At 39.2% G+C, this 27357-nt stretch overlaps 3 protein-coding genes across 5 annotated transcripts in view; 1 reads left to right on the top strand and 2 right to left on the bottom strand.

Annotated features, from left to right (window-relative positions):
- LOC107746233 (moesin-like) overlaps nt 1-3348 on the bottom strand; it is a 26192-nt gene extending 22844 nt beyond the window's left edge. Inside the window, exon 1 of the mRNA XM_016560358.1 lies at nt 3007-3348. Within this exon, the coding sequence (XP_016415844.1) occupies nt 3007-3018 (12 nt within the window). The 5' untranslated portion in view covers nt 3019-3348. The remainder of the gene's footprint in view (nt 1-3006) is intronic.
- A 1507-nt stretch (nt 3349-4855) lies between these two features.
- On the top strand, nt 4856-13901 carry LOC107746236 (ribosomal biogenesis protein LAS1L-like). Its single transcript, XM_016560360.1, has 13 exons — nt 4856-5175; nt 7088-7213; nt 7303-7372; nt 7454-7535; nt 7653-7820; nt 8769-8815; nt 10502-10602; nt 10685-10770; nt 10865-11068; nt 12016-12151; nt 12228-12529; nt 13111-13261; nt 13348-13901. The coding sequence occupies exons 1-13, from the start codon at nt 5030-5032 to the stop codon at nt 13439-13441; spliced, it is 1713 nt and encodes a 570-aa protein (XP_016415846.1). The 5' UTR covers nt 4856-5029; the 3' UTR covers nt 13442-13901.
- A 3550-nt stretch (nt 13902-17451) lies between these two features.
- The window catches only part of LOC107746237 (probable ribonuclease ZC3H12B), an 18793-nt gene continuing 8887 nt past the window's right edge, over nt 17452-27357 (bottom strand). Inside the window, exons 1-5 of one of the 3 annotated variants that reach the window (XM_016560363.1) lie at nt 25389-26153; nt 24265-24404; nt 23291-23525; nt 22484-22590; nt 17452-21274 (exon numbers count right to left, since the gene is read on the bottom strand). In XM_016560363.1, the coding sequence (XP_016415849.1) occupies nt 19797-21274; nt 22484-22590; nt 23291-23525; nt 24265-24404; nt 25389-26068 (2640 nt within the window). In that variant the 5' untranslated portion in view covers nt 26069-26153 and the 3' untranslated portion in view covers nt 17452-19796. Of the gene's footprint in view, nt 21275-22468; nt 22591-23290; nt 23526-24264; nt 24405-25388; nt 26154-27357 lie in introns of those variants that run through there. The other 2 variants (XM_016560362.1, XM_016560361.1) reach the window with 2 other exon arrangements.

The raw sequence follows: 27357 nt of genomic DNA on the forward strand, positions 1-27357 counted from the left end.
TATATATATATATAATTAGAGTGTGTGTTTTTCTTAATGACTTCTTGATGAAGGCTAATAAAGTATTATCTAATATAATACATTCAATCTTTTGAATGCAAAAGAAAGGCAAAGAAAATCAGTTTCAATTCATTAGCCTGTTTTAGTCATTTGGGTATTTACATGGTACTTTTCAAAGAACAATATGCCACAAGCCCCAAGCACATGCCCATGGTACTTTTTTGCTAGTGGTTCTTTTGAATACTTGTAATATATGACTCATGCGATACTAACTTCTGACACTCAAACAATGAAAGGCATTTCATGGAGGAAGTAACAAAAAAAAAAGAATAAATGAAAAACTTGTGAGAAAGTGATGTGTACTTCCATCCTACTGTTGTTCTGTGGTCTTAAATTTAATCTTAACCTAAACAATGATTCATTAATTGTGAGGTGTAACCAAAAAAAAATCAGGGACTCTAGCCAATAAAGGCTGTTTTCTACTGTATTTGGGTGAGCACCACGCCTTGGCATGGAAAGTCGTCCAAGACTGAGACATGAGCTCGCCTTGCCCTCACTAGTGACAGACGAGCTCCAAAAACTAGTGTTGCTTTCGTCAACGAAAATTATGACTAAATATCGCCGTCAACGAACCTTTATCATGTGACGAAAACGAGACGCGACGCAACGTAAATGCTGGTCATGTGACAATGCGATGAAAATGTGACGATGACTATAATTAAATGTATAATGCAATATTGTTGACGAATAAAAACGAGACTAAATGTGGTTTACAAAATAAAAACTATGCTAAAATGTCTCTTAATTCACGCCTCATATTTCTAATCCGGAACCACTTATCAAAAGCAGATCGAAAACGCGCCATTATACTGCTGGACAGAAGCTTAAATGAACTGAACACGTGGGCTGCATCCAATAACTTAGGCAGTTGACTTGCTGCCTTATGAGGCAATGACTTTGCAGGCAGCGTTTTTGCACTAAGGCACCTCATGAAACTGATTTCGGACAGGCTTCTGAGACAGCGTAGCGGTTAAATGATCTACAACAAAATAGAACGAGTTTTTGAGATAACTAAACGAATATTTAATTACTATAATACTGATTTCTCGCTAGAAATAACATCAAAAGTGCAAAAGGTTAGTCAGAAATATACATTTACAGACAAACTGACCACCAAACGCAACTTTCAGATGCCATCTTTATTTTTTAGCTCAACCGTCACGGAATGGAACACACAGGATTGTGGGATATCAAAGGCAGCGAAGGATACATCTATGCTGCCTTCAAAATTTGATCAGAAGAAGGTTCCTCCGGAGACAGGAAGTAAAGCAGAATTTGATGCCTTCCTGCCTTGGAGTGCTGCCTCCGAAGCCAGCATTTTAGAGTTTTCGGATGCAGCTGTGAATCGCTTTGAATGAATGTTCAAATGAGTGAACACTTTCATGCCATGCCTATTTTTTTCCCGTTTTTAACAAAGATGACAAAAGATGTCAAACGTCAGTGAAATCACAAATGACTTAAGACATTAATTTAAAAATTGTTCTTTTTTTTATTTTTATTAAACGAGTAGTTGCTTTGAATTTGAAGCATCTCTTTTGTCAACGCAGATCTGCTGACAAGGCTGTTCGTTATCGTTATATATCGTATATGGTGCTCTGTCGTTTTGTCCTACCCTGTCAGATTTTGCTACCTCCCATTATAACAGTGGGTAGTACAATTCGACAACGAAAAATGCTACCTGTAAAATTATGGTTTATTAACGTCTACACCTACCCCAACCCTAAACCTACCCTTACAGTAATGCAAATACAGTAATTATGTGTTATATTCTCGGTTGTGGCTAGAAGGGATACAGCTACAGTCTCATAGTTTTAGGATAGCTACAGTCTATTTTTTTTCTACCTATTAGATTGTGTTTTATTAAAGTCTACACCTACCCCAACCCTAAACCTACCCTTACAGTAATGCAGATACATTAAATATTGTTGTTCAGAGTGAGAAAAAGGACACAATATTGATGTGCGCATGCGCAGTAAACCAAGGTAGGACAATCTGACGGGTAGGATAAAATGTCAGGACACCGGAACTAAATAATCACATTTTTAAAAACGACCGATATAGAATTAAAATAATGTATACAAAATGGAGAGAAAAATAACAGACTTGATTAGTTATCATTTGGGGGGGGGCATTTAAACGTTATTAACTGACATTTTTAGTAAATGTGTAGATACATATAATCTAATTAAAGATAATACAACTAGTGTTTCTATGAAATTGGTTGAGTTGAGATTTAATAACTCGTTCTTGTTGCCACCTACTGGCGTAATGATATCAGTGAACGAATTCCGTGACAGTGAACGAATCTTTTGTGAAAGCGGTCAAAAGATTCGACTTACTTGGAATCAAAATCCTACCGCAAACTAGACTATTCACGGCAACGATGATGGAAAGCCAATCAGATTTAGGGAGGGAGGAGAGAGGGGGGTTACAGGTTGCCACCGAGTAACGGTTCAGCCCCTATACAACACAAAACGCCACTGCCAGAGAGAAATAAATGAGTAAAAATGGTTTAGGGGGGGAAAAAATCATGCTAAGTTCATGTAATGTCTAGACAATTGCTTATAGAGTACAACATACAGCGAAGGTATAAGTACAGAAAAGTAGAAACTAATAAAGTACAGAAGTCGGCCTTTTAATTTCCAACGCAATAAGTTATTCTTCAGTGCGTTCGGATGGAATGAACGACCGTCATTGTCCAAATAATTAATTCTTGCCATAAATAGTGCACTGCGCATGGCCTACCGTTCACCCGCGGGAATTAGCTGGCAAAAATGCCAACAAGAGAAAGCACATCCTCGCCCCTTTCGAGCGCCTACGCGTCGCTACGGTCTCCTGTTTCACCAAAAATGCGCAGCTTTCGAAAGCACAGTGAAACCTCTTCCCGTCTTTGTTTGATACAGCACAAACTCAAACCAACGGTTTCCATTTCTCAAGGGTACTCACCGTTTTCGGCATTTTGTCAGTGTTTTGTCTCTTCTCTCGGGGACGTGTCACAAACTGAGCTGATACAATGAAGTCAACAGAAAGCCAAACTTTTTCCCATCGGCTGACGTCCCCGCGCAAGAGTGAGCAACCGCCACCGCCAAAGCTTCTCCTCAAATCTCTTCCAGATCCCGAAGACAAAGATTCACTTTTCGCTGCGTCTTTGTCGCTCAGAGAAGTACTGGTGGTTCTAGAGTCGTTTCCTGCTAACGGAACTGAGTTTTGAAAACCACACCCAGCCCAGCCGATGCAAGCACACCAAAGCGCGTCTGACTAAACTCCGCCCGGATTCTCACAGGCCCCGTTATTCGCTGCTACTGCTGCTTTGTGTGCCGCGAGCTCTGGGAACTCGAGGTGGGGGTATCCCACACAATTCCAACAGTGACGTAATTTTTCCCAGAAATTCCAAACTCGTCTTGGCTTCCTCTGTTGAATGGCAGAGTTTGGTACGGGAAATGCGTTTCACTTGAGGAACACAGCGAGACTTTATATGGACAAAAAGTTAATCGTGCTATGTAACTTGTCTCAAAGTTGACAAAATTACATTTTAAAGAAATAACTTATATTCAAACTAAAGAACATATGAGAGACCCAAGACTGAAAACTGATAAACATTGTCAGCATCTTTTAGAACATGTGATATGTGACCCTGGACCACAAAACCAGTCATAAGGGTCAATTTTTTTTTTTACTTGAGATTTACACATCATCTGAAAGCTGAATAAATAAGCTTTCCATTGATGGTTTGTTAGGATAGGACAATATTTGGCCGATATACAACTATTTTAAAATCTGGAATTTGAGGGTGCAATAAATTCAAAATATTGAGAAAATCACCTTTAAAGTTGTCCAAATGAAGTCCGTAGCAATGCATATTACTAATCAAAAAATGAGTTTTGATATATTTCTGGTAGGAAATTTACTAAATATCTTCATGGAACATGATCTTTACTTAATATCCTTAAAAAAAATTGATAATTTTGACCATACAATGTATTGTTGGCTATTGCTACAAATATACCTGTGCTACTTAAGACTGGTTTTGTGGTCCAGGGTCACATATTACTATTAGATTTGGACTTTAGAATTAGACTAGGCTAAAAAATTATTATAACTATACTTTTATCATTTTCAAATGTCCTTTGATTAATAATGTGAGCCTACTAGACGATTTTGTAATGTCATTTTGTTAAATAGGATCCTCTTCAAAAGCACAGTAACCTAATTGCTAGACATCGAAATATGGCAAATTGTGAATATTATCTCCTATAGATGCTCACTGGAGGATCATACAATCTACTGGATTCTCATACAAAAAATTACTGTGGTCGGTACAGTCACGGATTAATATGTAATACCATGGTACTTTGATATAATGTACAATGGTACTAAATGATTGTCATATTTAAGTGCCATGGGGTACCAGATCCAAATGCAGAAGCATGTTACTTTTTGGTATTGCTGAATGTTAATGGGATGTTTTCTAAAGAGTTCAAATTAATCTCTTAATTTCACTGTGTGATATCAAGACGGGATGGGTTTTATCACAATAGCTGGAGGTTTAATGTCACTGCTTTGACTGAATCTTACCCATCTGGAAAAAATGGCTGATCGTGCTCATGAGCTTTGTACAAATACCATGCTGAATCATTTTAATTGACCGAGAGTTTAAGGAAACTGCTCTTTACTGCCGTAGACTACACCTAGAACAATCATTTGAATGCAGTTAACGTTATCATTGCAAGCTGTATTTTAAACATTCTTTTCTATTGCTGAAAGTGTACTGTAGGTACGTACGGAACCATTGTTAATCACTTGTGCAAGGGGAGCGTTTAACCTGCCGCACAGCTGGACAGTGATGTGTTCGGAAATAAGATTGACGTGAATCGTTTGTTTTGTTTTCGAATCTGACTGCATAGACTTGTTTCCCTGCTGCGACTCCACACACAACATCGTTCGCAAGCATAAAGTCTACGATCTGAAGATGAAGAAGAAAACGGTGGGGAAGACGCGTCACGTCGTGGCCTGGATGAACAAAGCGGAGTACGAGCATGTGCTGGAGTATTTGTTCTCCAAAGAGCCCGCGCTGCAGAAACACGCGCTGCACAGGATCTCTGCGTGGAAGGGCAGGTATGGTGGTCAGGGGTGGATCTGCTGTGACAGTGATCGGGGGCCTGTACCATGATGGTAGATGGACAAATTCAGAGTTACAGGATTAGTGTTGAGTTGACAAAACCAAACCACTCCAATCCGGCTTTATTGGTACCATGATGCTGATCATCAACTTTCTTTGTCAACTCAGGCTTTGATCCTGAGTTGGTGGAGCGCATGCACATGAATGTGTGACATCAGTGGCCAACAGCCAATCACGATCCTTGCAACACAGAGCAAGTCTGATTCAGTGTGATTCTTTTTTTTTAAAGCTTAAGAGATCAAAGAATACGAGGAATATAAATGAATTTACACTGAAGTACTTGTTCATGAAAGAGGACAAATAAAAGAAATGATCTTGTTCTATTAGTGCTGTCACAAGTGAAACATGTCAAGTTATATACATAGAGATTTGTAAATTTTTAAAGCGTTATCTATTGATCCTACCACTTCTGTATATTACATATGATCTGTATATATTAATATTCATTTAAAATAAATGCTTTATAATAATTGTTAAACTAAAATTGCTTGTGTGTAATGGATTAATAGTAACATAAATCATATTATAATTATATAAGTCATATATAAATTGTAATTCTCATTAAAGCCAGACAATTTTGTTGTATTTTTTAAAGGGGTCATATGATGCTGCTAAAAAGAACATTATTTTGTGTATTTGGTGCTTTATAGTGACCTTTAATTTGTAGGAACAGAAACTGGGGGAGTGACTTTTTTGTGTCAGACATGTGTCACTTTGCTCACATCTGATTGGTCCAATTTCAGTTTAGTTTACACCAATCCTGGGTTTTAGGTACCATGAAAGTGGCTTGGCTTTTAGCAGCGTTCCTTATACACAGTTGTTGGAGATGTTGTGATCGCCGTTTGGTGGGTCACGTGACAGCTGATGTTTCATCTCGTGTATTGTTTTCTTTTCGGTCTGATACATTTTTCATTTTTTTTATTTAATTATTAACATATGAACCCTGTTTGGAAAAACCCATGACATGTTTCACACATTTTAGGTGATCTAAATATATATATACTCGTATTGTCCCGAATATAAGACGATGTTTTTTTCTTGGAAATACATCTGAAAAAACGCGGTCGTCTTATATGAAATGTGTAATGTAATAAACTATGTTACTAATAAAAAAAAATTTTATCATGTAACTTGGAATCGGTAACGAACTACAATTTGCAAGTAATCTGCCCAACACAGGAAATAAATATGCTTAAACTATCCTAGAAATAATGTCAAAATACAAGCAATTTGGAGGGTCCTAACAGTAGATTACACTGCCTTTATGCAAAATGTAATATTTTGCTATTAGTTTGGTTTTGGGCAAGTTTCGTGAGATTGATGCTTACATTTCATCTACGCTGACATGGGACAGGTTAAACTAACTAGTTCATGGGTTTCAAAGTTTTATATGCAAAAAAAATGGCCATACTGGTGCAAGGGACCCCCTACTAAAAATGCACAAGGCCACTTATTATTTATTATTGTGTATAAAGCCTTGATATATACTTTGAACAATTAGTATTTTAAATATGCATAAAGTATTACTAAGAAAAGATTTAGTTTCTAATGTTACATGAATTATTTTTATCACTCTAGTACTTTTAAATCTATTAATTTATTTGAATTATTTATTGCAAATGTATTAATTTATTTTAATACATTTGTATTTATTTTATTCAAATTATTTATTTATTTAGTTGTTTACATTTATTTATTTTTTATTCTATTTTACACTGTTTTTCTCCAAAGTCCCTAGCTCTGTCTTGTGGCCCACTGGAGATCCTGCTCCCCATTTTGAAAATGTCTGAACTAGTTTATTAGGACAGGTCTGGAACATTGTCTCTGATATGCTGTCTGTCGCCACAGGTTTGGACAAAGCACTCCAGTGGCTGTGGACAGCACAGCGGACCTGGTCCGTTGTCAGGTGCTGGACAGCACAGGTCAGCTGGAGGCCAATGATCTAGTGCTGCTGTATGGCATGGCGCTGGTTCGGTATGTTTATCATCCATCAAGTGCACTTGACTCATACAAATCAGATCGAATTTGACTTTACTGGAGTAACAAGTATGACTGTGTTTCAGGTTTGTTAATCTCATCACAGAACGGCAACAGAAAAGAGTTGCCAGACCCTTACGAAGGTTAGCTGGGAATGTAAGTCACACATCTACTCCGATGAATGTCTTTCATCATCTGCTATAACTGCAGTCTGACTACAGTTTGTCTCTCTGACAGATAAATATTCCAGAGTGGGTGGTAAACCTCAGGCATGATCTGACACATCGCAGACTCCCGTCACTAAAGTGGTGCAGAAAAGGTGAGAGACGGCTCTTCCCTTACAGTCACGCGTGTAAACCGACTTCTCTGTTTGCTGCATATGGTGTTGTAGTGTTTAAATCTGTGCATTGTGTCTGTGTTTGTTTGTGTTCTTCAGGTTGTGGATTTGTGCTGGACTGGTTGCATCAAGAGTACTGGTCTCGCCAGATGGGCAGTCAGCTGACAGAGGACTGGAACTCTTCATCAGAAGAGGAGGACGAAGAGGAGTTTGCTAAAAGACATGAGGAAGAGCAACTCCGCAGACAGAAGGAGATCGAGGCACACAGTGAGTAGCCTTTCATACATAAAACTCCCATCAGTTTGTGTCAGTAAAGGAGAGAGATGTGGAACTTCAGGGAAGGAAAATGACAGAAACTGATCAGACTTTTACATGCTGTACTTACAGCTCAGAATAAATAAATAAAAGCATGACAATTATATTACAAATATAAGATAAATTGCATAATACTAAATTCCTTTGGAGTGTATTGAGGTTATTTCATGTCACTTAAATGCAAAGCATTAGCTCTGTTCAGAATGAAAGGTGTAAAATACTTTTATTAATCAAGGACACATTAAATTCAAAAGTGACAGTAAAGGCATTTATAATGTAATAAAAGATGTTCAAATAAATGATGTTCTTTTGAACCTTCTATTAATCAAAGAATCCTGAAAAAAGGGATTATGGTTTCCCCAAAAAATAAATAAACAACACCAAATCAGCATATTGGAATGATTTCTGAAGGATCGTGGGACACTGAGGACTGGAGTAATGATGCTGAAAATTCAGCCTTGCTATCACAAGATTAAATTACATTTTAAATATGTTAAAATAGAAAAGTTATTTTAAATTGTAAAAATATTTCTCTGTATTTTTTATCAAATTAATGCCATCTTGATAAGCCAAAGAGACTTCTTTCAAAAACATTAAAAAAAAATCTTACCAAGCCCAAACCTTAAATCTGTAGTATCCACCTTATTTTTCAACGCAGAAGTAAGCTTTTCTGTGAATGTGCGAGACTTCTGGTTCTTTAGCCGCTGTAGGGAAATAGCAAGAAGAATAACAAAGTGCAGTAAACTGTAAAACTGTTTGCACTACAAACCAGTGTGTTCATAATTAAGACTAAAATAATATGGACACACCAGTTTGCAATATCAAGCACTTACTGGAAAAATAAGGTGGATAGTTTTAAAATATTAACTATTACTTCTCTGTTTGTTCTCTGTTTTTCAGAAAAAGTCAGAGAACTGCTCATCTCTTATGAACGAGAACAGTTTCAGGTAAGTCTGGGACCAATTTCACATTGTGTATAGTATCCCAGCTCACACCACATGGTTCGTAAGGGTGCTTGAATTCCTTGAAAATGCTCGAATTTTAATGTCGTGTTTTCAAGGTTTGAAAAGTGCTTGGATTTTGGTTAAAGTTCTTGAAAATGCATTTGCAATGGGTTCATAATAATTCGCTTTCTTGATGAATAGTTCATTTTTTTAATATAAAAAATATATAGCGTAACAGCTCCGCTCGACTCACGCGTGTGGCTATAGTGTGATCTGTCTGTCTTTATTGACGCGCGTGTGAGTCTGTGCTTTTGAGCCATATAAAAGGTAAACAAAAATGCCCCTGCTCAGTTAAACTAAATCTTTTAAGACTGTCAAGATTAAAGTGAAATTGGAAAAAGAATGAAAGGTGTTTATTGCGGCATATGTTTAGATCTGCTCACAATGCATCAAAGATTTAACTGTGCGCGTTTTTCCCCCAGTTATAACAAATCACGAACGTGATCTGTGAAATGCTACAGTTATGTTCAGTTCATGCGCTCACTGAATGCATTCTGCACTCTCTCGAATACTGTCATCATAAACAATAGTAGCTACAGATACGATGTAAACAAGAAATTCATTTTGCGGTTTAGACGGCGAGATTCAGTGAGCTCGTGCTAGAAATCATCCGTTTCAGTGATGGGGAATGTTTGTTGCTCGTTTTCTGCATGTTTTAATCCCAAATTGAATAACCATTTTGTTTTTCATACTAAATTTAGTAATAATTTGTGAAGAATGTCATGAATATGACGTGTCGTTTCCCTCACACAAAAACGTAACCGATTTTAATTGTCATTGTCACATAATCTTGTATCAAATTTAAGGACATAAAAAGACTTGAATCCTTGAATGCTGGCGCTGACCCAGATCCGGCGTGATGACGTCATTATGCCGGATCTGGGTCAGCGCCGCCACACCGCTCACGTCATGATACTGTCATGAACGCGCATCCACAAGTGATGCAGTAGAGACGAAACGGGAAACCGAAAAAAGCGCCACCTGCTGGCAATTTGCTGTTTTTGTTCGGAACAAATAAAAGGTGCCTTCAAAAATCCAAACGATTAACAAAGCAAGGTGTGTGTTAGTGGTCGACCGATATATTGCCAAGGCCGATATATCGGCCGATATTTGGCATTTTTCGGCAATGCAATCCAGACAGGTGGTTTTTAATAGCACAATAACATCTGATTTAAAGTGAAGAACGTGAAGTATGTATGTAAACCTGTATTTAACCACAGTTGTAAAAGTGCTGGAAAAGCTTGAAAATGCACCTTGAAAGTGCTTGAAGAAAAGTGCTTGAATTTTATTTTGGAAAAGGTGACACCAGCAGAGGGCAGTATGAGCTTGTGTTTCTGAGACGGCAGTTTAATGGAATTCTCAATTATACACAAAGAACCTGTGGCTGAATATGCCTATTTCACTACTATATAGTATGCAAAAAGTATTTCAAATGAGTAGTATGTCCGATTACACCATGCTCCGAAAACAGTAGGTGAAACTTGAGTGTTTTTGGTACGTGTATAACACTGTATTGTAGGTATGTGGGATAGACACAAGCTAAAAACTTTCAAGGAAGTTTCTGTTATTAATCCAAGTAGTTTCAAGTTGTTAATTATGTTGTGCCCATTGTTTTGGTGTGTTTGGCAGACGTACGAAGAGCTGGCAAAGCAGCGTGGCGTGTGGCCGGATGCCAGCGCTGATCTCAGCTGGATCCTGACGCAGATCAAACACTTCGCCACAGAGGCCAGGTGTGTGCAACTGAGCAAGTCTTTATTTCTGATGTGGTTAAGAGCATGTGTCTCATTGCCATCTGTTCTGTCTGTCTTGCAGAGACGTCCTCATTGATGTTTTAATGCAGGATGGATTCCTTATTCCTACTGCAGAACAACTGGAGTCTTTGGATATTGACCCCTCAGGTACAAATGCAGCAGATTTTGTTTATAAAGCAGTAAAGCATGAAGGACTTAACTCATGTAAATGAAATTGACCTCTCTCTCCCTCTCTCTGTAGAGGACTCTGTGGACATGTTCGCCCCATGTCTTCCTCAAGTGTTTTTGCACTTCTGGTTGCCATGTTTGAAGGTCTTGAATTCATCCATCTTTATAAATCTGATCCTTGATAAACTGTTCGCTGAGCTCTCGAATGAGCCGTCCAGTCACAGAACTTACTACATCGCCTCCTGGATCTCCGAAATTTTACTCTGCAACAGCAAAAGTACGAATCTGAGACATTCTCCGGGTCTCTGTGGTAATATACGGTGGTCTTTAAAAAGTATTTGGACACTTAAAAGTATAGTTCACCCAAAAATGAACATTTTATCATTTACTCACCCTCAAGTTGCTCCAAACCTGTATGAATTTTTCTTATGCTAAACACAAAAGAAGATACTTTGAAGAATGTGGGTAACCAGACAATTTTTTTTTTTCATTGTCATATTCATTAATTTTATTACATTTTACTTAAAAAAAAAAAAAAGCATCTAATTTTAGTCTATGAAAATATTTTTAATTTCATAAAGTGCTCAGTTAAACCAACTTATCAAACATTTTATATATTGATTTAAACATGTATCATCATTTAACAAAAATATGTGAAAACTTTTTGTTGTGAAAATCTGATCGCTTGAAATAATCCAAAGTAAGCCAGAAAGTGTCCAAAATTTGTTTTGCCTTATTTTTAACAGTTATCTATTGTTTTATTATTTGAAAATCTTAATGATTTGGGTCTCATTCACTAATAAATGCATGAAGTATTTCATATTTATACTCACAGGCCTCTCATTAGCCAGCTGTATGTACGTGTATCTGTGTTGTTATTCAGACACTTGAGCTATAAAGCATATTTTGTGTGATGAAATATTATTTTATATTGTTGTATAAAATTTCATCAGGTTAATAAGGCTGCCCAGAGTATGAGAAATATATTTTTTTTTTACGTGTACGTTGTTTCAGTTGTTCCTAGGTTTTTTTAAAGCTTTTTTTTTTTTTTGTAAATTCAAAAATTAATTTTAGTTTGAATGGTATTGGTGAATCATTTGTTTGTGAAAACATTTGTATGTCGATTTCGTAAATGAGACCCATGGTTTTTAAAAATGTTTTCTTGAGCATTGTGTTAAAGTCCTTCTAAACTACTTCTTTTAACAAACTCTATTTGTGTGGCAGGTGAATTGAAGGCTCACAAGCGACTAAAAATATCCAAGGAAAGGATCTTCATGAACAGATTACAGTTTCCATGGCAGAATCTGATTTCTACATGTGTGAACGCACCATGCCCAGCTACACCTTTCCTTCTGCGACAGTGAGTAAACGTGCGCACACATTTACACAAAACATATGGGTCAAAGTAACTAATCTAATTTAACTTGCCTTTTAAGGATTTTGAGTGACATGGATAAGCCCCTCCCACATGACGCCCAACAGAACCTGCTCCGGCTCTGCAGCATTTACACACAGGGTTACCATGAAAACACCTCCCCCGGACCCTCAGACCCCACTCAGCCTGTGTACACCCTGCAGAACCTTCAGGACAGACTCAAGAGTAACACCCACTCATCTAACCACGCCCCCAGATCCGTGCAGGCTCCGCCCACAGAGGACCTCCAGGAAAAGCTAAGCGCAGAAACTGTACAGGAGAGAAACTTTGCGTTACGAGGATCAGCATGGAGCGTGTGCACAGGTAACACCCACACCCTCACCTGCTGCGTTTTGTAAAGTATTTTATATTTTTAAAAATGGTATTTATTAATTTAATAAAACTGAAACCAAATACAATTATTTTAAAGTAATAAAAAAGTACAAAAACAATTAAAATCGAAAGCTAAAAAAATAAAAGCCAACAAAATATTTCTAAAAACTAATATAGTATATAAATAACACTGCAGTTAGTTTATGGATTGCCTTCTGTTTATGAAACGTGATGTTTGCGCTGCAGCATGTCTGCAGTTTATTACAAATAAATGAAATGCTTCAACACCTGTTACTTGAATAATGAATTCATTCATAAATTTAGACCATCTGCACACTTCCAGTCATTGCACATGTGGGCGGTCGGATTCCATGACCCCAAATACTAGGGCCAGTTTGCACAAGTAATGTCAGCTGGTGTTTAATGTGATGCGGAAGAGTGACAACTCAAAACCCCACCCATCTAACATCTGGCCAATCACCAAGTAGCTGTAATTGGTAAATTAGTAGTAAATCCTAAAACGGTTTTGAATGAATTCTTCTCTTAAATCTGGTGTTCTTGTGTCCAATCAGATAAAGTCCCCTGGAAACAGTACCCGCTAGGAAAGGTTCCAGGACAGCCAGAGGACCCCTCCTGTTTGATGGTGGAGTGCTATTCTACATTTACTGTATTTGACCAGCAGGTGGAGCTAGATCAGCTCCCCCAGCACCATGGCAACAGGAGGTGAGAGGAGTTAGAAACTTTCAGTTAGGAACATGTTGTTAATATGTTGTAATATGATTTTCATTCAAATGCGTCTTTATCCACAGTGGTCCCCTTCAGAGCAGAGCCGGTGGAGCAGATGGGCCGCTTTGGACTCACAGTGATTTGAGCAAACTCAAAGCTGGACTCCAGCTGTTCTAACACACACTCAGATACTCGGCGGCCTGAAGATACTGAACTATGAACCCTATGATGTTAAAGACAAACACTTGAGGGCTAAGCTGGACTGAGGCTCTTCTAGACACACACTCACTTCCAACCTCTCATGCACGGAAATTGGAAATACTAAGCTGTGTTTCTTTTATAATTCATGTCCATCTTCGTTAGAAGGAATAGTGGTTGTCTGTCTCGCTCTAATGTTATTACAGTCCAGGCTGCAGTTTGATCAGCTCAGCCTTACAGCTCTTGGTGTCTGTTCAAACCATCCGGAAGTGAAACTCCCATGAGCAATGTCTCATGAGGTTCTAATGAAGAAGTTGGTGCTGTTTGAGAAATGTTGTAAATTACATGACATTATTTTTGAACACCAAGTTGCCAAATAAACTTCATTTTGTATTGTGCACTCATCTTTTACTTTTTTTTTTTCTGTTTCTCGGGGCCCGTTTACTGTAATTTGTGTATACTATATATAATATTTTGCTAAAATTCAGCATTGCAGTCACAGGAATAATTTACATTTTAAAATGTACTAAAATAGAAAAGCATTGTTTTAAATTGTAATAATATTTCATAAATATTTTTGATCAAATGAATGCAGCCTTGGTGAGCATAAGATACTTATTTCAAAAGCATTTAAAATGCCCCCAAACATTTGAACAGTTGTGTATGTAATTACATTACATAATATGTCAAAACAAGTGGCTTTTATATTAAAGAAATATAGTACAAGTGTTTATGGTTGTTAAACTTTGTGTAACATGTTTATTTTCACCTGTGTGAACTTCATAAATCCATTAAAATCGGATTGAGGCAAACTGATAAAAAATAATCAGAAAATCAGGTTTTGTGTCTAATGCAATTCAAATCTGAAATTTTAAGTGTGACTTGGGGCCTCTGTTCGAATTGAATAATTGAAGTGTTTTGCAATATCTTACTATATTACTTCATTCCATTTTACTATCTACAGACAAACAAGCACCCAATAGACACAGACACGATAACAGTTAACCAAATAGAGTCTAGCTTTATTGAGAGGAACAAACTCCTTTTGTCATTGAGACTTACATTTTGTTTGAGTCCACAGACCCAAAGCGTTATTAAGTTTTTCCACCCTTTCACTTTCTTCTTTCTCTTTTTTGGTTCGTGTTTTTGTCATATTGAAAACAAGTTTAAAAGCAACATGTTTCATTCAGTAGAGAGTAAAACATACTATTGTATGTTGTCATCATCACAGCACGAGACTCAAAAGTGTAAAGACCACTCAGTCAACCTGCAAAGGCGCGAAAAAAAAAAACACAATACAAGGGGGGAATGTTAAATGAATGGCAAAACTCGAATTTAAGATCATCCACGCTACTTCACAAATCGCCGCGGTTTTATAAGAGCAAACATCAAAGATAATGTCTTTCATAAAGGAGCTGAAATAATAATACATCTGTTAGTTCCTGAGAATCAATCTGTTGGTGAGAGTGTTTGTGTGAGCGAGTTATAGCTGGTGTATTAAATATTGAAAACATACATGTAAATGTACAGACTACATCAGCTCTGCAAACGGCCATGGGAGAAACCATCTCTTCTGACAGTTTGAAAAGCCCGTTTTGCGTGTTTTTCTTGGCTTTTTTTCCCCTCCTTTGGGCATGTCCAGTTGTCCTGTAGATTCTTCTTAGACATTCTAGTCAAACATAATTAGAAAAACCGGCAGTTCGTGCAGTTAAATCAGGTTGTCCATTCAGACACCAATAGAGATAAAGAGCTGAACCCGAAAAACTTAATCTTCTCATTAGCACTTCCACTTGTGGAAAAGAAAAAGAAAAAACCCAAGCAAGAAGCGCGACGCTCGGCGCTGTACAGTCAGAATGTGCTCGACTCTCACAAACCAAAGTAACGTTAGTTAAACTGTAAGGCAGGTTACGAGGTGCGTAATCATGTGTTTGTGTGGATATCTTTCAGTACGACACTCAGATAAAGCTCACAATTCACTCATGAGAGAAAGTGTGTGCCTGTGGCGTCAACTTCAGCTGCTTAAACTCACCTAGTTGCTAAAAAAAAACAAATTCCATTCAATTAAAGTCTCATCTTCAACCTGGAACGTGCCTCCTTGTCTTTACTGTAGAAGGTAAACTATGATACAGGTGAAACAGCGGTGAATTTACCATAAATTCACACTAGCGCACACAATAGCCAACATTTTACATTAGTCTTATCAGTACTAATGATAGCATGTGATCAGCTGACTGCGGTTGCCAGGCAACCCGTCGAGTCTATAAGTGGGTGTATGAGAGGGATCCTGCTCGGATAAGCTGGTAGAGTGTCTTTATGTACGTGAAATGCACTAATACTGTGCAAATACAAGAGGTTTGACATTAATTTTCAATATTTACAGAGGAAAAATATATTAGGAGCACACAGATTGTGTCAGAATGTGTCTCTCCTGAATCTACAACTTTAACAGAGAGAGAAACTGAATGATGATATATAAAGCCACGCCCCACGAATCCTGCAGTCAAACAGTAATGAAGTTCAGCTCCGCTGAGGTAAACTTTCACTTTCCAAAATAATCATTAAACAACTAATTTCGAGGCATGGAGAAGTGAAGGAGGTATGAGAGGACGGAGAAAGAAATGAGAGAGAGAGAGAGAGAGATCCCTGTCTGTAGTGGTCTGCCTGGCAGGAAATAAGCCATCTCTATGGGCTACTCGAGTGACACACGGTATCACTGACATTATGGCATTATATTTCTTTATCCTTTTTTTTTAAAACAAAACTAAGCTTTTTTTTTTAAATATATATAGATATATATACTCATATAAGTGATACTGTACAGCTCAGAAATATATATATATATTTTTTTTTTACAATCAAGAAATAGATACAATTTGTATCAACAAGCAAAAGGTCGTTTCTGGACATTTGTTGTGTGGTAGCTTGCTGCTCAACTGCACAGGGGTCTGAACCTCGGAGCATAAGCAGCGGACAGCAATGTCGTAATTTACAAGAAATTAGTTTCTAGATTGCTCTAGAAACACATCCTTCGGGATTGTTTGCTCCTAGGTTCAAAGGAGAAGGGGAAAAGGAGAAACCCAGCCGTAAAAACACTTCCATCACAAACAAAAATACACATTTAGGCCTGAAACATACACTGCGTAAGTACATGAATGAAGTTAAAAGTGCGGTCACATAAGCGAAAGTTTGTGGGCAAAAATGTCTACTGTCAATGTGTGTGACCAACTTCTTGAACTCATTGCGAAATTTGTATGGGGAAATGTATTGCCTTGCATAAATTCCCAATCCTGTGGATTCCTATTGAAATGACTGCATTTCGCCCACAAAAAATTTGCCAAACAACATTAAATGTGACCACACCTTGACACTTCTAGCTGGATTTCACATCACTGCATTCCAAAATGCGTCACAATCACTGATCTATATATACTATTATAGATCAGTGGTCACAATTCATAACATAACAGAATTGCAATTCTGCCACAACCGGTACTATAGCAGGCAATACTAAACGCACAATTATTAGAGCATAAAATAAAAAAGGAAAAAAAAAAACATTAAAATTAGTTTTATAGTAGATTCTTGGCAGTTCCAGATTTTCTGAAAGCTCGTAAAAGCGTGAAATGTAATATTTTATCATCTGCTGCCTTTAATGTCACAGTTGAAGATGGACACTAAGGAAGGATTTAGGAATGTGAACATTCCTGTGGTGCTATTAACCAAAAAAACAAAAAAAAGTGTTTACGTAAGCCAGAAGTTGTCATGATTTCACCGATCAAGCATTAGTGTCTACCATTATGTACTTGCATAAACATGTCTCTGGCCTAAAATGTGTAAATAATTATAAAAAAATAAAAATAAAAATAAAAACTCTAACCCGATTGTAAAAAGAAAAAAAGTATTAATAGCCTCCTGAAAGAACCCTGTTGAAAAACAAAACTAATGGGAAGGAGAACCGTCTGTGTTCGTAAAATACACATTTAGGCCTGAAACATACACTGCGTAAGTACATGAATGAAGTTAAAAGTGCGGTCACATTAGCGAAAGTTTGTGGGCAAAAATGTCTACTGTCAATGTGTGTGACCAACTTCTTGAACTCATTGCGAAATTTGTATGGGGAAATGTATTGCCTTGCATAAATTCCCAATCCTGTGGATTCCTATTGAAATGACTGCATTTCGCCCACAAAAAATTTGCCAAACAACATTAAATGTGACCACACCTTGACACTTCTAGCTGGATTTCACATCACTGCATTCCAAAATGCGTCACAATCACTGATCTATATATACTATTATAGATCAGTGGTCACAATTCATAACATAACAGAATTGCAATTCTGCCACAACCGGTACTATAGCAGGCAATACTAAACGCACAATTATTAGAGCATAAAATAAAAAAGGAAAAAAAAAAACATTAAAATTAGTTTTATAGTAGATTCTTGGCAGTTCCAGATTTTCTGAAAGCTCGTAAAAGCGTGAAATGTAATATTTTATCATCTGCTGCCTTTAATGTCACAGTTGAAGATGGACACTAAGGAAGGATTTAGGAATGTGAACATTCCTGTGGTGCTATTAACCAAAAAAACAAAAAAAAGTGTTTACGTAAGCCAGAAGTTGTCATGATTTCACCGATCAAGCATTAGTGTCTACCATTATGTACTTGCATAAACATGTCTCTGGCCTAAAATGTGTAAATAATTATAAAAAAATAAAAATAAAAATAAAAACTCTAACCCGATTGTAAAAAGAAAAAAAGTATTAATAGCCTCCTGAAAGAACCCTGTTGAAAAACAAAACTAATGGGAAGGAGAACCGTCTGTGTTCGTATTAGAGAGCTGAGAGGTTGGGTTTTGTGTCCACGTCGAAGCAGGGTCGGGGGCGGTAGAGAGGCAGCAAGCGAACTGTCAGCCAAATGTCAGAAACAACCCAACAACAGCCTGGTGTTCCGTGTGTGTGTCGCACAGGAAGAGACCGGTAGGCAGTGTGTCACACCTTCCCACGAGCAGTAACGGGGCCCCACGGGACCACACCTGTGCTCATGAAAAAAAAAATTAAGGAGCAATTTAAGTATTTTTGAAAACACCCAGAGCATCTCTGGACCAATAACATTCACGCTCTCCTGAAGATATGTTCATTTACAGGGCGGAGCAGATTAAACGGGGCGGTCTCTCGGCATCAATCAGGAAACAGATGCTGCACAGGAGCATTTTGCCGAAGAGACGCATTCTCCTCCCCAGTTTGTGAATACTTGAACGTAGTTATTGACTAACGAGCCAAACGTGAGCGGCGCTCTCTGTCAAGCATAGTGCTAACATGCTGTCTGGGAGAGATTTACTGAAGCCCATGCTTACTCAGACATCTCTCTTGAAATCTACAATACAACAACATTTAGGAAATACATAAGAATAACTTCTCCAACTCGACATACCTAGTGCTCTCAGATCAAAAAAACGTACACCGATTATCTTTTGGCTCAATCTTTGAAAATGGCTTCGTAAATACGCATCTGTGTGTGTGCGCGAACAGACATCGCAGGGCAGGTATGCAGTTACAGCCCAGCCAGTTAAAAATTCTGAACCGCAGCACAGCAGAATCTAAACCTTTCTGTCCCAGTGCTCACTTTTATAAAACAAATGCAAAACAGCGACCTCCACAGCTATTAAGCACTATTCACATTAACGTGTGGCGAGGTCACTCCAATGTAAGGCCATAAAAGTTCAAAGGTCATGCTTTGAGGTACGCAAGCAAGCGTTCATTCTTCTTTCTGAAATCACACATCAAGTCATCACGCACACCAAAAAAAACCACACCACGGTGTCACGTCATATTTACACGCAAATGCAAGTGAATACACATATACATACACAATACTATTCATATTGTGCAGGACCATTTCTGATCAGTTTTACCAAAGAGATTTCTCTCATGTAACTCTTTTTCAAAGGATAAATGTTATCATCACCAACGAAAGAAGACATTCTCAAGATATGCCATCAAACTGGCAGGCAGTTGCTCTCTCAGTGTGGATACACTTTTATGAACAAACTTTTGGCCCATCTCAGGAGCTGAACGGTGGACTTTTTTACGAGGGATCTCAGGTTTCTACGCTAAACTTCTCAGGTACAAGATCCGGGCTCCCATATGGCTTAACAGATGACATAACAACCAATGCAGCATCAATGCTATCATGCAAGCCAACCTCCTAATGGATCCAATCATAATTACACACGAGGGATGGCTGTTTCTTCAGAGCGAAACAAAAATACGAAATGCTCAAGGTGTCCGATTTCTCATTCGCTAGGTGTTGTTAGCAGCACTTCGTGATGTGCTTAGTGGCAAGTGCGCAGTTTAGTGACGATGACGGCAGCCAGCTGCTGGGGATCGGTCATGTGAGGGTTCTCCTCCATGACCAAATGGACCACATACGCCGGGAAGATGTTACAGAGGTTTCGGTAGGTTTGATACTGGTGTTCCGGAATAGGGTGCCGCTCTTGGGGTTCCTCCGCTGGCCCACGAGCGCCGAGCGGTGGAGGCGGCACGCTATCCCACGGGGACCTCCAGATCTGCTCCATCTTCTCGGGCATGCTGCGGACCATCACCCTTTCACAGCAAGGCATGAGGCCTCCAGTTAATCCGTAGCTTCCGTAACTGTAGGGCTCGTTACCACACGGCAAAGGGTCCCAGCTGGCATGCTGCTCTCGGCAAAGAGGAGGTCTCCGCTGGCGCAGCGGATTGCTCTCGTAGAGCCGCGAGTCAGAGATGCTGTCCATTCGAGTCATGCCTAAGGACCGACCCTGCTGGGAAGGGCTGGCAGAAGGCAACATGTTCTGGGACACAGGAGGGTAGTCTCCTGGGCAGCTGGATCGGGCGCAGACGACCGGGTGTTGGGAGAGTGGTGCAAGGTGGGCGGAGGACTGCTTTCGAGGTCCCGGTTTGGGTTCATCCGTTCCGTAGCTCTGCACACGTGTCAAGGCCTCATGGTGGAAACCGTGAGCAAAGGCTTGAAGGCGTGTTTGCGCCGAAGGTTGAGTCTGGATCTGCGACGGTGGCCCTTTCATGCTGTCATCCAGGCTGCCCTCCAATGAGTTGAGGTACATCTCTCCACTGTAGGACGAGAAGGAGTCCGACGAATGACTTCGGCCGGGTTCTGGGCACATGCTGGCTCTGCCAGGATATCCTCCACCCACCCCTACAGGCTCTGGCTGTTCAAGACTGCAGAAACTGTCTTGGAGGCTGATGGTGGAGAAGTCACTGAGCATGGAATAGTAGCCGTGGTCGCTTACCACAGAGTCGTACTTGGGGAATGGCTCACCGTAAGCCACGGAGGCGCCCTGACTATTGGTGACTAGGATGGGGGGGTATTGGATGCTGCCCGCATGCTCGAGCGAGCTGTGGGTAAAGTGCAGAGACCCTGGAACAGGGCTGCTCGCCGAGCGCGTGTTCAGAGCGCCTGCTGCGTGACTTTTCGTCAGCGGCATAGTTGGAACGCTAAGCGCCGAAACTAACGACGGTACCGAACTGGCCTCAGCCTTCCGCGCTGGACAGAGTCTCTCTTCTTGCTCGCACGCAACCGACCGGATACTAGGGTCAGACTGGCGCTTGGGTGCCACTCGCTTTGCCTCGGAGCTACTGTCTCCCTTGTTAGCAGAACCAGAGGTCCCACATTTGGCAAGTGCCCCCTCGCTCATTGTCTTTACAGCGGAGAGTTTGGCAAAGGCTCTGAGCTCGTCTGCAACAGCCCGCTGTGGTTGGTTGGCTCTTTCTGGGTGGTAGTACTTGCATTTATGGCCGTACGTGCACTTCTTACCTGTGATAAAACCAATAGTGGTTTGAGACAAAAATGTTACTTCTGTGTTTCTAAAACCGGCAGCACTGATTCAAAAATAGCAGTATACTGAAAATTAATCAATAGTTTGACAGTGCATGAAAAACGTTAACAAATATATTTCTGTCATGACAACTCTGAAGATTTTAGCATGGTAATGGATATGACAATGTTAATGTTTTTGGTTTTGGCGGAATAGATCTGCTACACTGCTGAATTGCGGCTGTTGGTTATTGCTGTTGTTGTAGATTATTGCTGCTGCAAAGAAAAACAAGTACAGGAAATTACTACTAATATACATACACCGATATGGTGCTTTGAGTATTTAAGACATACTGCTGCTGCTAGTGTTGTCAAAAGTACCGACCGCAATACCAGTCGGTACTGAAATTTTAAAAACGTCTTACCGCTGATTGGCCATTGTGTTCACATGCTCAACAGATATGACTGTGATTGGCTACAATGATCATTGCTTCACGCTCTTCAATGAGCGCTCACACAAAAACACACGGGAGCGTTTGAAAGCCACGTCTATCAGCAGATCCGTCTATATACAGATATATTAGGGATCCGCTGATAGACACGGCTTTCAAATGCTCCCGTGTGCTTCTGTGTGAGGGCTCAGTGAAGAGTATGAAGCGATGATCATTGTAGCCAATCACAGTCATATCTGTTGAGCACATGAACACAATGGCCAATCAGTGATGTTTAAGAATCCGCTCAACAGCGCTCAAATGTTAGCGGGAAATTGACATTTTTTAAATTTCAGTACCGACTAGTATCGCAGTCGGTACTTTTGACAACACGAGCTGCTGCACAAATAGCATATATAATAACCTGTAGTAGATCTACACAGGTGGAGCTGGGGAAGGGGGAGGGTTTCAGAGTAACTTTCAAAGCGTGCTGCAAAATGCTCTAGTGAATGCGGATCAGCCATTTAAATGTAAAGCAGCAAAATCATTGGCTGCGTATGCAACATGAACCAATCAGCTTGTGCCAAGTAGTTTAACGCTGTGAATATCATCAGTTTGCATTAACGAACCATCAGCCTGCACCATCTAGAGTTTCATGACAGAACTTGGCATTTATCTTATTTTACATTACAGTGTTAATGCAGTAAATATATTTTTAATATGCTGTGATGTTCTGGAATAAAGACATAAATTAATTTCCTACTTTTGCTGTACTGACCATAAGGACACGGCTGCTTCTTGTGCTCTGGAACCGCTGGTCGTTTGCGGAGAAAATTTTCCAGACTGGGTCCATGTCTGCCTAAAGGATCATCAGGAGGCATAAACCTACAAATCAGTCCAACAGACACAAATAAGCACAACTCTATGATAGCAAGAATGATTTAAATCTAAAACTCATTTAATGAAACATATTTAATGAAACATTATCATTATTGATATTATAAATATGAGATTTTATATATTATACAGAAGTATGGTAAAATACTACTGTTCTAAATTCTTTATTGCTTGCAGCCATGATGCAAATATTAAAATAAAGTGAAACCGGAGCACTCTGCATTCGTAATATATGTTAAAGCAACATTAATAGTTTTACGTGAGTGCAACGTGAACCACCACAGATGGTGTATAGTATGTGCATGACAAGAGCATTTGAATTGCATTACTGCATCAGAAAATGAGACAAAAATGCCCATTTATGGCATTTCTATACTCACTTAAAATTACTTTATTTGGATAGCAATATGTGGCTTACATCATATGTAACTGGGAACAGGTAATTATGTAATCACAAGAGGCCTAACCGTGGGACCTCGTCACTGAAAAATCTAACTTGAACAAATAAATCAGGAAATTAATTAAAGCTTATTTACAAAGAACAAGAGAGACTTGAAACAAGTGACCGAGCAATAAAGAGTGAAAGAAGAAAAACAGAGAAAGAGGAACGCCATACGGGTGGAAAGCAGAAGACACAAGTGAGTGAGAGAGAAAACCCCGTCACCACGGTAACTGTGTGCGAGCATACTTGTCGTTGACGAAGCTGTACATGAGGAGTCGTTCCTCAATAAATTTCTTCCACTCTGGTTTTTCATTCTGCAAGTCTCGGTAGTTGTCGTTGGACACGATGATCCCGTCTGAGTCGCAGGCCAGCTTGACGATAAAACGGTCATCGTAGCAAACCACTCGTCGGCCTTGGACTCTGCGAGACGGCGTGAAGACGAGGATCTTTTCCTTCTCTAATTTCCGTAGGATCTCCTGATCTGAGGATGAAGGTGACATCACACATCATCACTTCCTGTGACCTCATGCACAGACATACGCAAACTTGTATAAACATCACAGCACAGATGGACGATCTCACTGGACACATGGCGGCTCCTCAGAGAAGTTCATACAGGCAAATAAAAACAGCTCTTCATGGAAAAAATATCCACTGTATCTAACAACATACAGTATGGGTCAAAAGTGTAACATATTTGAAGTCAGAAAATAAACAGAGCATTTTGGGATTTTAAACATTTTTAAATAAAGAAACATGACGATTAAGAACATATCTATGTCAATAATCAAAGACGTAAACCTGTGACACAGATCATGTGAACTTTGTAAAAAAAAAATAAAAAAAAAAAGTTTTGTTTGTCTCGACTGAAGCACAAGATGCTGTTTGGATCATTCTCAAATCACACTTGAGAACATGATTCACCAGGTTTTACACAAACTTGAGGAGTTCATGCAGCTTGAGAGCTGATTTTGCTAAAGCAAAAGAAGGATGAACAATACTAATAAATTCATTTTTAATTCAACTTTTCACTCAAATGGTTATATTTAAAAATATATATATTAAATTAGAAAAGAAATTAGATATTTCAAGCATTTTAACTGGTGGTCTCAGATTTTTAGACTAACTGGATATACACAGACACACACTGGCACTTCATGGAAGTGTTAACTCATCATAGAAACATCATTTTCTGCAGGTTTTTTTTAATTTTGTGGTACCTTTGATTGGCGCATCAGGTCTTGACTGTTCTTTCCTCCATGCTGGGACGAAAACTGTGATGTCTTTGTGGCCCTTCTCCAGGAACCAATCAACAGCCAGTTGAATGCCCAGGCATGAGAACACCTCTTTGTTTCCATGGCTACAAAATAATATTACCAACATCAAATTACACACAGTTCTCTTACTGATTGGACTTTTCTCAATACTACGAGCATTTCAAAACAGGAACATAAAGATCATTTCACCAAAAGACTTCCTGCAACAGCGTAAATTCCAGAAGTAAACAACAATAGTGAGAATCTGATGACTCTCTAGTTCACAGTTCCCCAGGTTCTGACTAATTCTCTCATCAACATGTTATCAGTCCAGAGCCTCTAAGTCACCATGAAATCAAAACCGACTAGGGATGCACTGTATATCAGCCAATATGATTTTGGTATCATTGTTTGTTATCTAATTGTGCAATGCTTCATTTCTTCTATTTTTACATTTAGATTACCTTTGCCGTCATCTAACTTCCACACAAAGGGAAACTCAAAAACAGCTAATAATTTAACAACACTGTTATATGTGACCTTTACCAAATATGAAAATGAACATCCAGGTTTCACACTTAGACATTATAATGTTGTGATGCCTGAATTCACTTTTAGCATTTAAAATGATTGATTTTAGCTTCTAGTGTTTTATTTTGTAATCATTTAGAATTTTCAGAATTGTAATTATTTAGCCCGAATATCCCTTTAACATCCCTTAAATTTACCCTTTTACTTTCTAAACGAACATTCTTGTGCACTTTTCAGCAGATAATGTTTCTCATATTATTTGTAATATATAATACATTTCTCTGCCTCTAAAACAACTTGCTCTAACTCTAAAATTCTTCCCTCCAACAACTTTTCACAATCCAAACATCCCATGATAGATCATGAAGTTCCGCCTGACATTTTTAGTTTGAAATATATTGGATTATCGGAGTGTAAAACGGGTTACAAACAGCATATCAAGTTAACTTTGACTGCTAGGCTCAAAACATGCATATGTAGGCCTTGTCAGCAATTACAGAAATTGCATGTTTTTAAACAATATATGTGGAAAGAGTTTGGTTCTCATTAGCATTTACCTCATGGCAACATTGGATCCATCAATCACAATTGGTCGCAGGTTGTCATTCGTGTCTGATGTGTCTTCCTCCAGCGATGCTTCGGGGCTGACGGCTTCTTTGGCTCCCACCGCCCGTGGCATTAAACCGGCAATGCCCATTGCCGTTTGGCTCTCTGGATCTCCTTTATTCCCTAGCCGTACCAGCTCGGCTAATACATCATTGATTAGTGCGCTGGACCCCAGTTTACTCAGCACAGACTCCACCTGCTCTCCAGAGTAGCCCAGTTTCAGAGCAAAGTCAATTTTGGTTTGGTAATCTCGATCGCTGGTTTGACGCAAGGGCATTTGGGCTCTCTGGGTGTCATCTGCGCGCAACTCCTGTAAGGTGCTGCTCTGGCTGAAGCTGGGACGGTCCAAACAGGATGAGCGGCACAGCTGCCGGTGAGGTTTGGTTGCTATGAGTGGGTCCTGCCTCCTTCCGGTCACTCCTTCTCCTGACCCTGCCGTGCTGACAGCGCCTCCAGAACTCCCGCTCCGTGACCGCGCCTCTCCGTCACTCTCAGAACTGCTCCCATCTTCCCCGGCTTCTTCATCATCCTCCTCCTCCTCTTCTTCTTCTGGAGAGTCGTGGCCGGCGGCAGCGGGCAAGGGCTGGGGTTCACGGCAGCCGCGATGCTCCATCTTCAGGCGCTGCAGCATAGCGCATGCAGCTGTTACCTGCACATGACCTCCCTGAAGCTCCAGTGCATGGTCTCTCACCTGCACCACGGCACAGCTCTCGTACTCAATAGCTGCTCGTAGGGCATGTAGTCGCCGCTGCAGCCAAAGAGTCAAACGCTCACGGTGCTTATGCACTGGACTGATCAGCGACACAATGTACTCCTGAGGGAAAGAGAAAAGATCATTTACATTCATAATAATTTTTTATAATTTACATTCAAGTACTTTTTTTTTCTCCATGCCATTTTTTATGCCGCTACACATCCAAACCAAGCTAAGAACGTTTTTTAATTACTTTTTTATACATAAGTAAATCAAAGCATTGCATAAATGGTGCCATTATTCAAATTTTAAAATTAATATATATTTTTTTTATTAAGTTAGTAGTGGTAGTTAGTAGTTTAATTAGTAGTGGTCAAAATTGTCTATTTGAAATCTGTTTTATTTTTTTTGTATTCATGTGTTCAATGGACATGTCTGTGATTGGCTATAATGCTCAAATGCTGCAAAAAAAACAGATTTCAAACAGAGAACAGACAAGTTTCGCCACTACTGGGTAATCTACAGTTTTTATAATTAGTTACTTTCATCAGTCATAATCATAATCTTGATTATTTATTTGGCTTTTTCATTTCTCTCATTGTCAAAAAAACTAAAAACTAAAAATTAATTAATTAATTAAGGGTTAAAGCACACTGTACAGTAATTATGACTCAAAGGATGCTGGAGCACCTTGCTCTTCTCACATGTAATTGGCCGAACAGGACAGTCTGAACCATTAACTTGGTATCTAATTGACCTATCGGTAAGCCCCTCCCCTCGAACGCAGATGAGCCAATGGCAGTGGAGTATCAGTTGCACAGGGAGCGGAACTCGGACATCTTTAGGTTTCAGCGCCATAGAGAAGCATTGGAAGATCCGAAGCTTACATCGGTTTAATGGTGTTTATGCTACAAAAATGGAAAAAACGATGTGCCTAGGATACTTGTAACACTAATTCCAGTTATCTTGAGAGGATAGGCAATGTAATTTATTTTATTCCATTTCCTAAATCCAACCAAAACAGCAAAATGTCTCTAAGCATTCAACCCCAATCACAATGAAGATGAAAACGTTCATTTTTCTGGTTGTCATACTCTCATTAAGTTACAATTTTCATCTGCTCAAGCGGAACGTTAATGTCATCTTGTGCTTCAGCAAGGTATCTCTGGCTAAAACTAGCTAACGTTAGCGTTAAAGTTAGTGAGTCCATGCTAACGTACAAACCT

This window comes from Sinocyclocheilus rhinocerous, unplaced genomic scaffold (genome assembly GCF_001515625.1).
Source record: "Sinocyclocheilus rhinocerous isolate Xijiao unplaced genomic scaffold, SAMN03320098_v1.1 scaffold3060, whole genome shotgun sequence".
In the NCBI taxonomy this organism is placed as follows: domain Eukaryota; kingdom Metazoa; phylum Chordata; class Actinopteri; order Cypriniformes; family Cyprinidae; genus Sinocyclocheilus; species Sinocyclocheilus rhinocerous.

Excerpts from the sequence above, each read along its gene's own strand:
- LOC107746236 (XM_016560360.1), top strand. The coding sequence starts at position 5,030 with ATGAAGAAGAAAACGGTGGGGAAGACGCGTCACGTCGTGGCCTGGATG. Across the intron at positions 7,536-7,652 it reads ACTAAAGTGGTGCAGAAAAG|GTTGTGGATTTGTGCTGGAC; the intron begins GTGAGAGACGGC and ends TGTGTTCTTCAG. Across the intron at positions 10,771-10,864 it reads TTTGGATATTGACCCCTCAG|AGGACTCTGTGGACATGTTC; the intron begins GTACAAATGCAG and ends CTCTCTCTGTAG.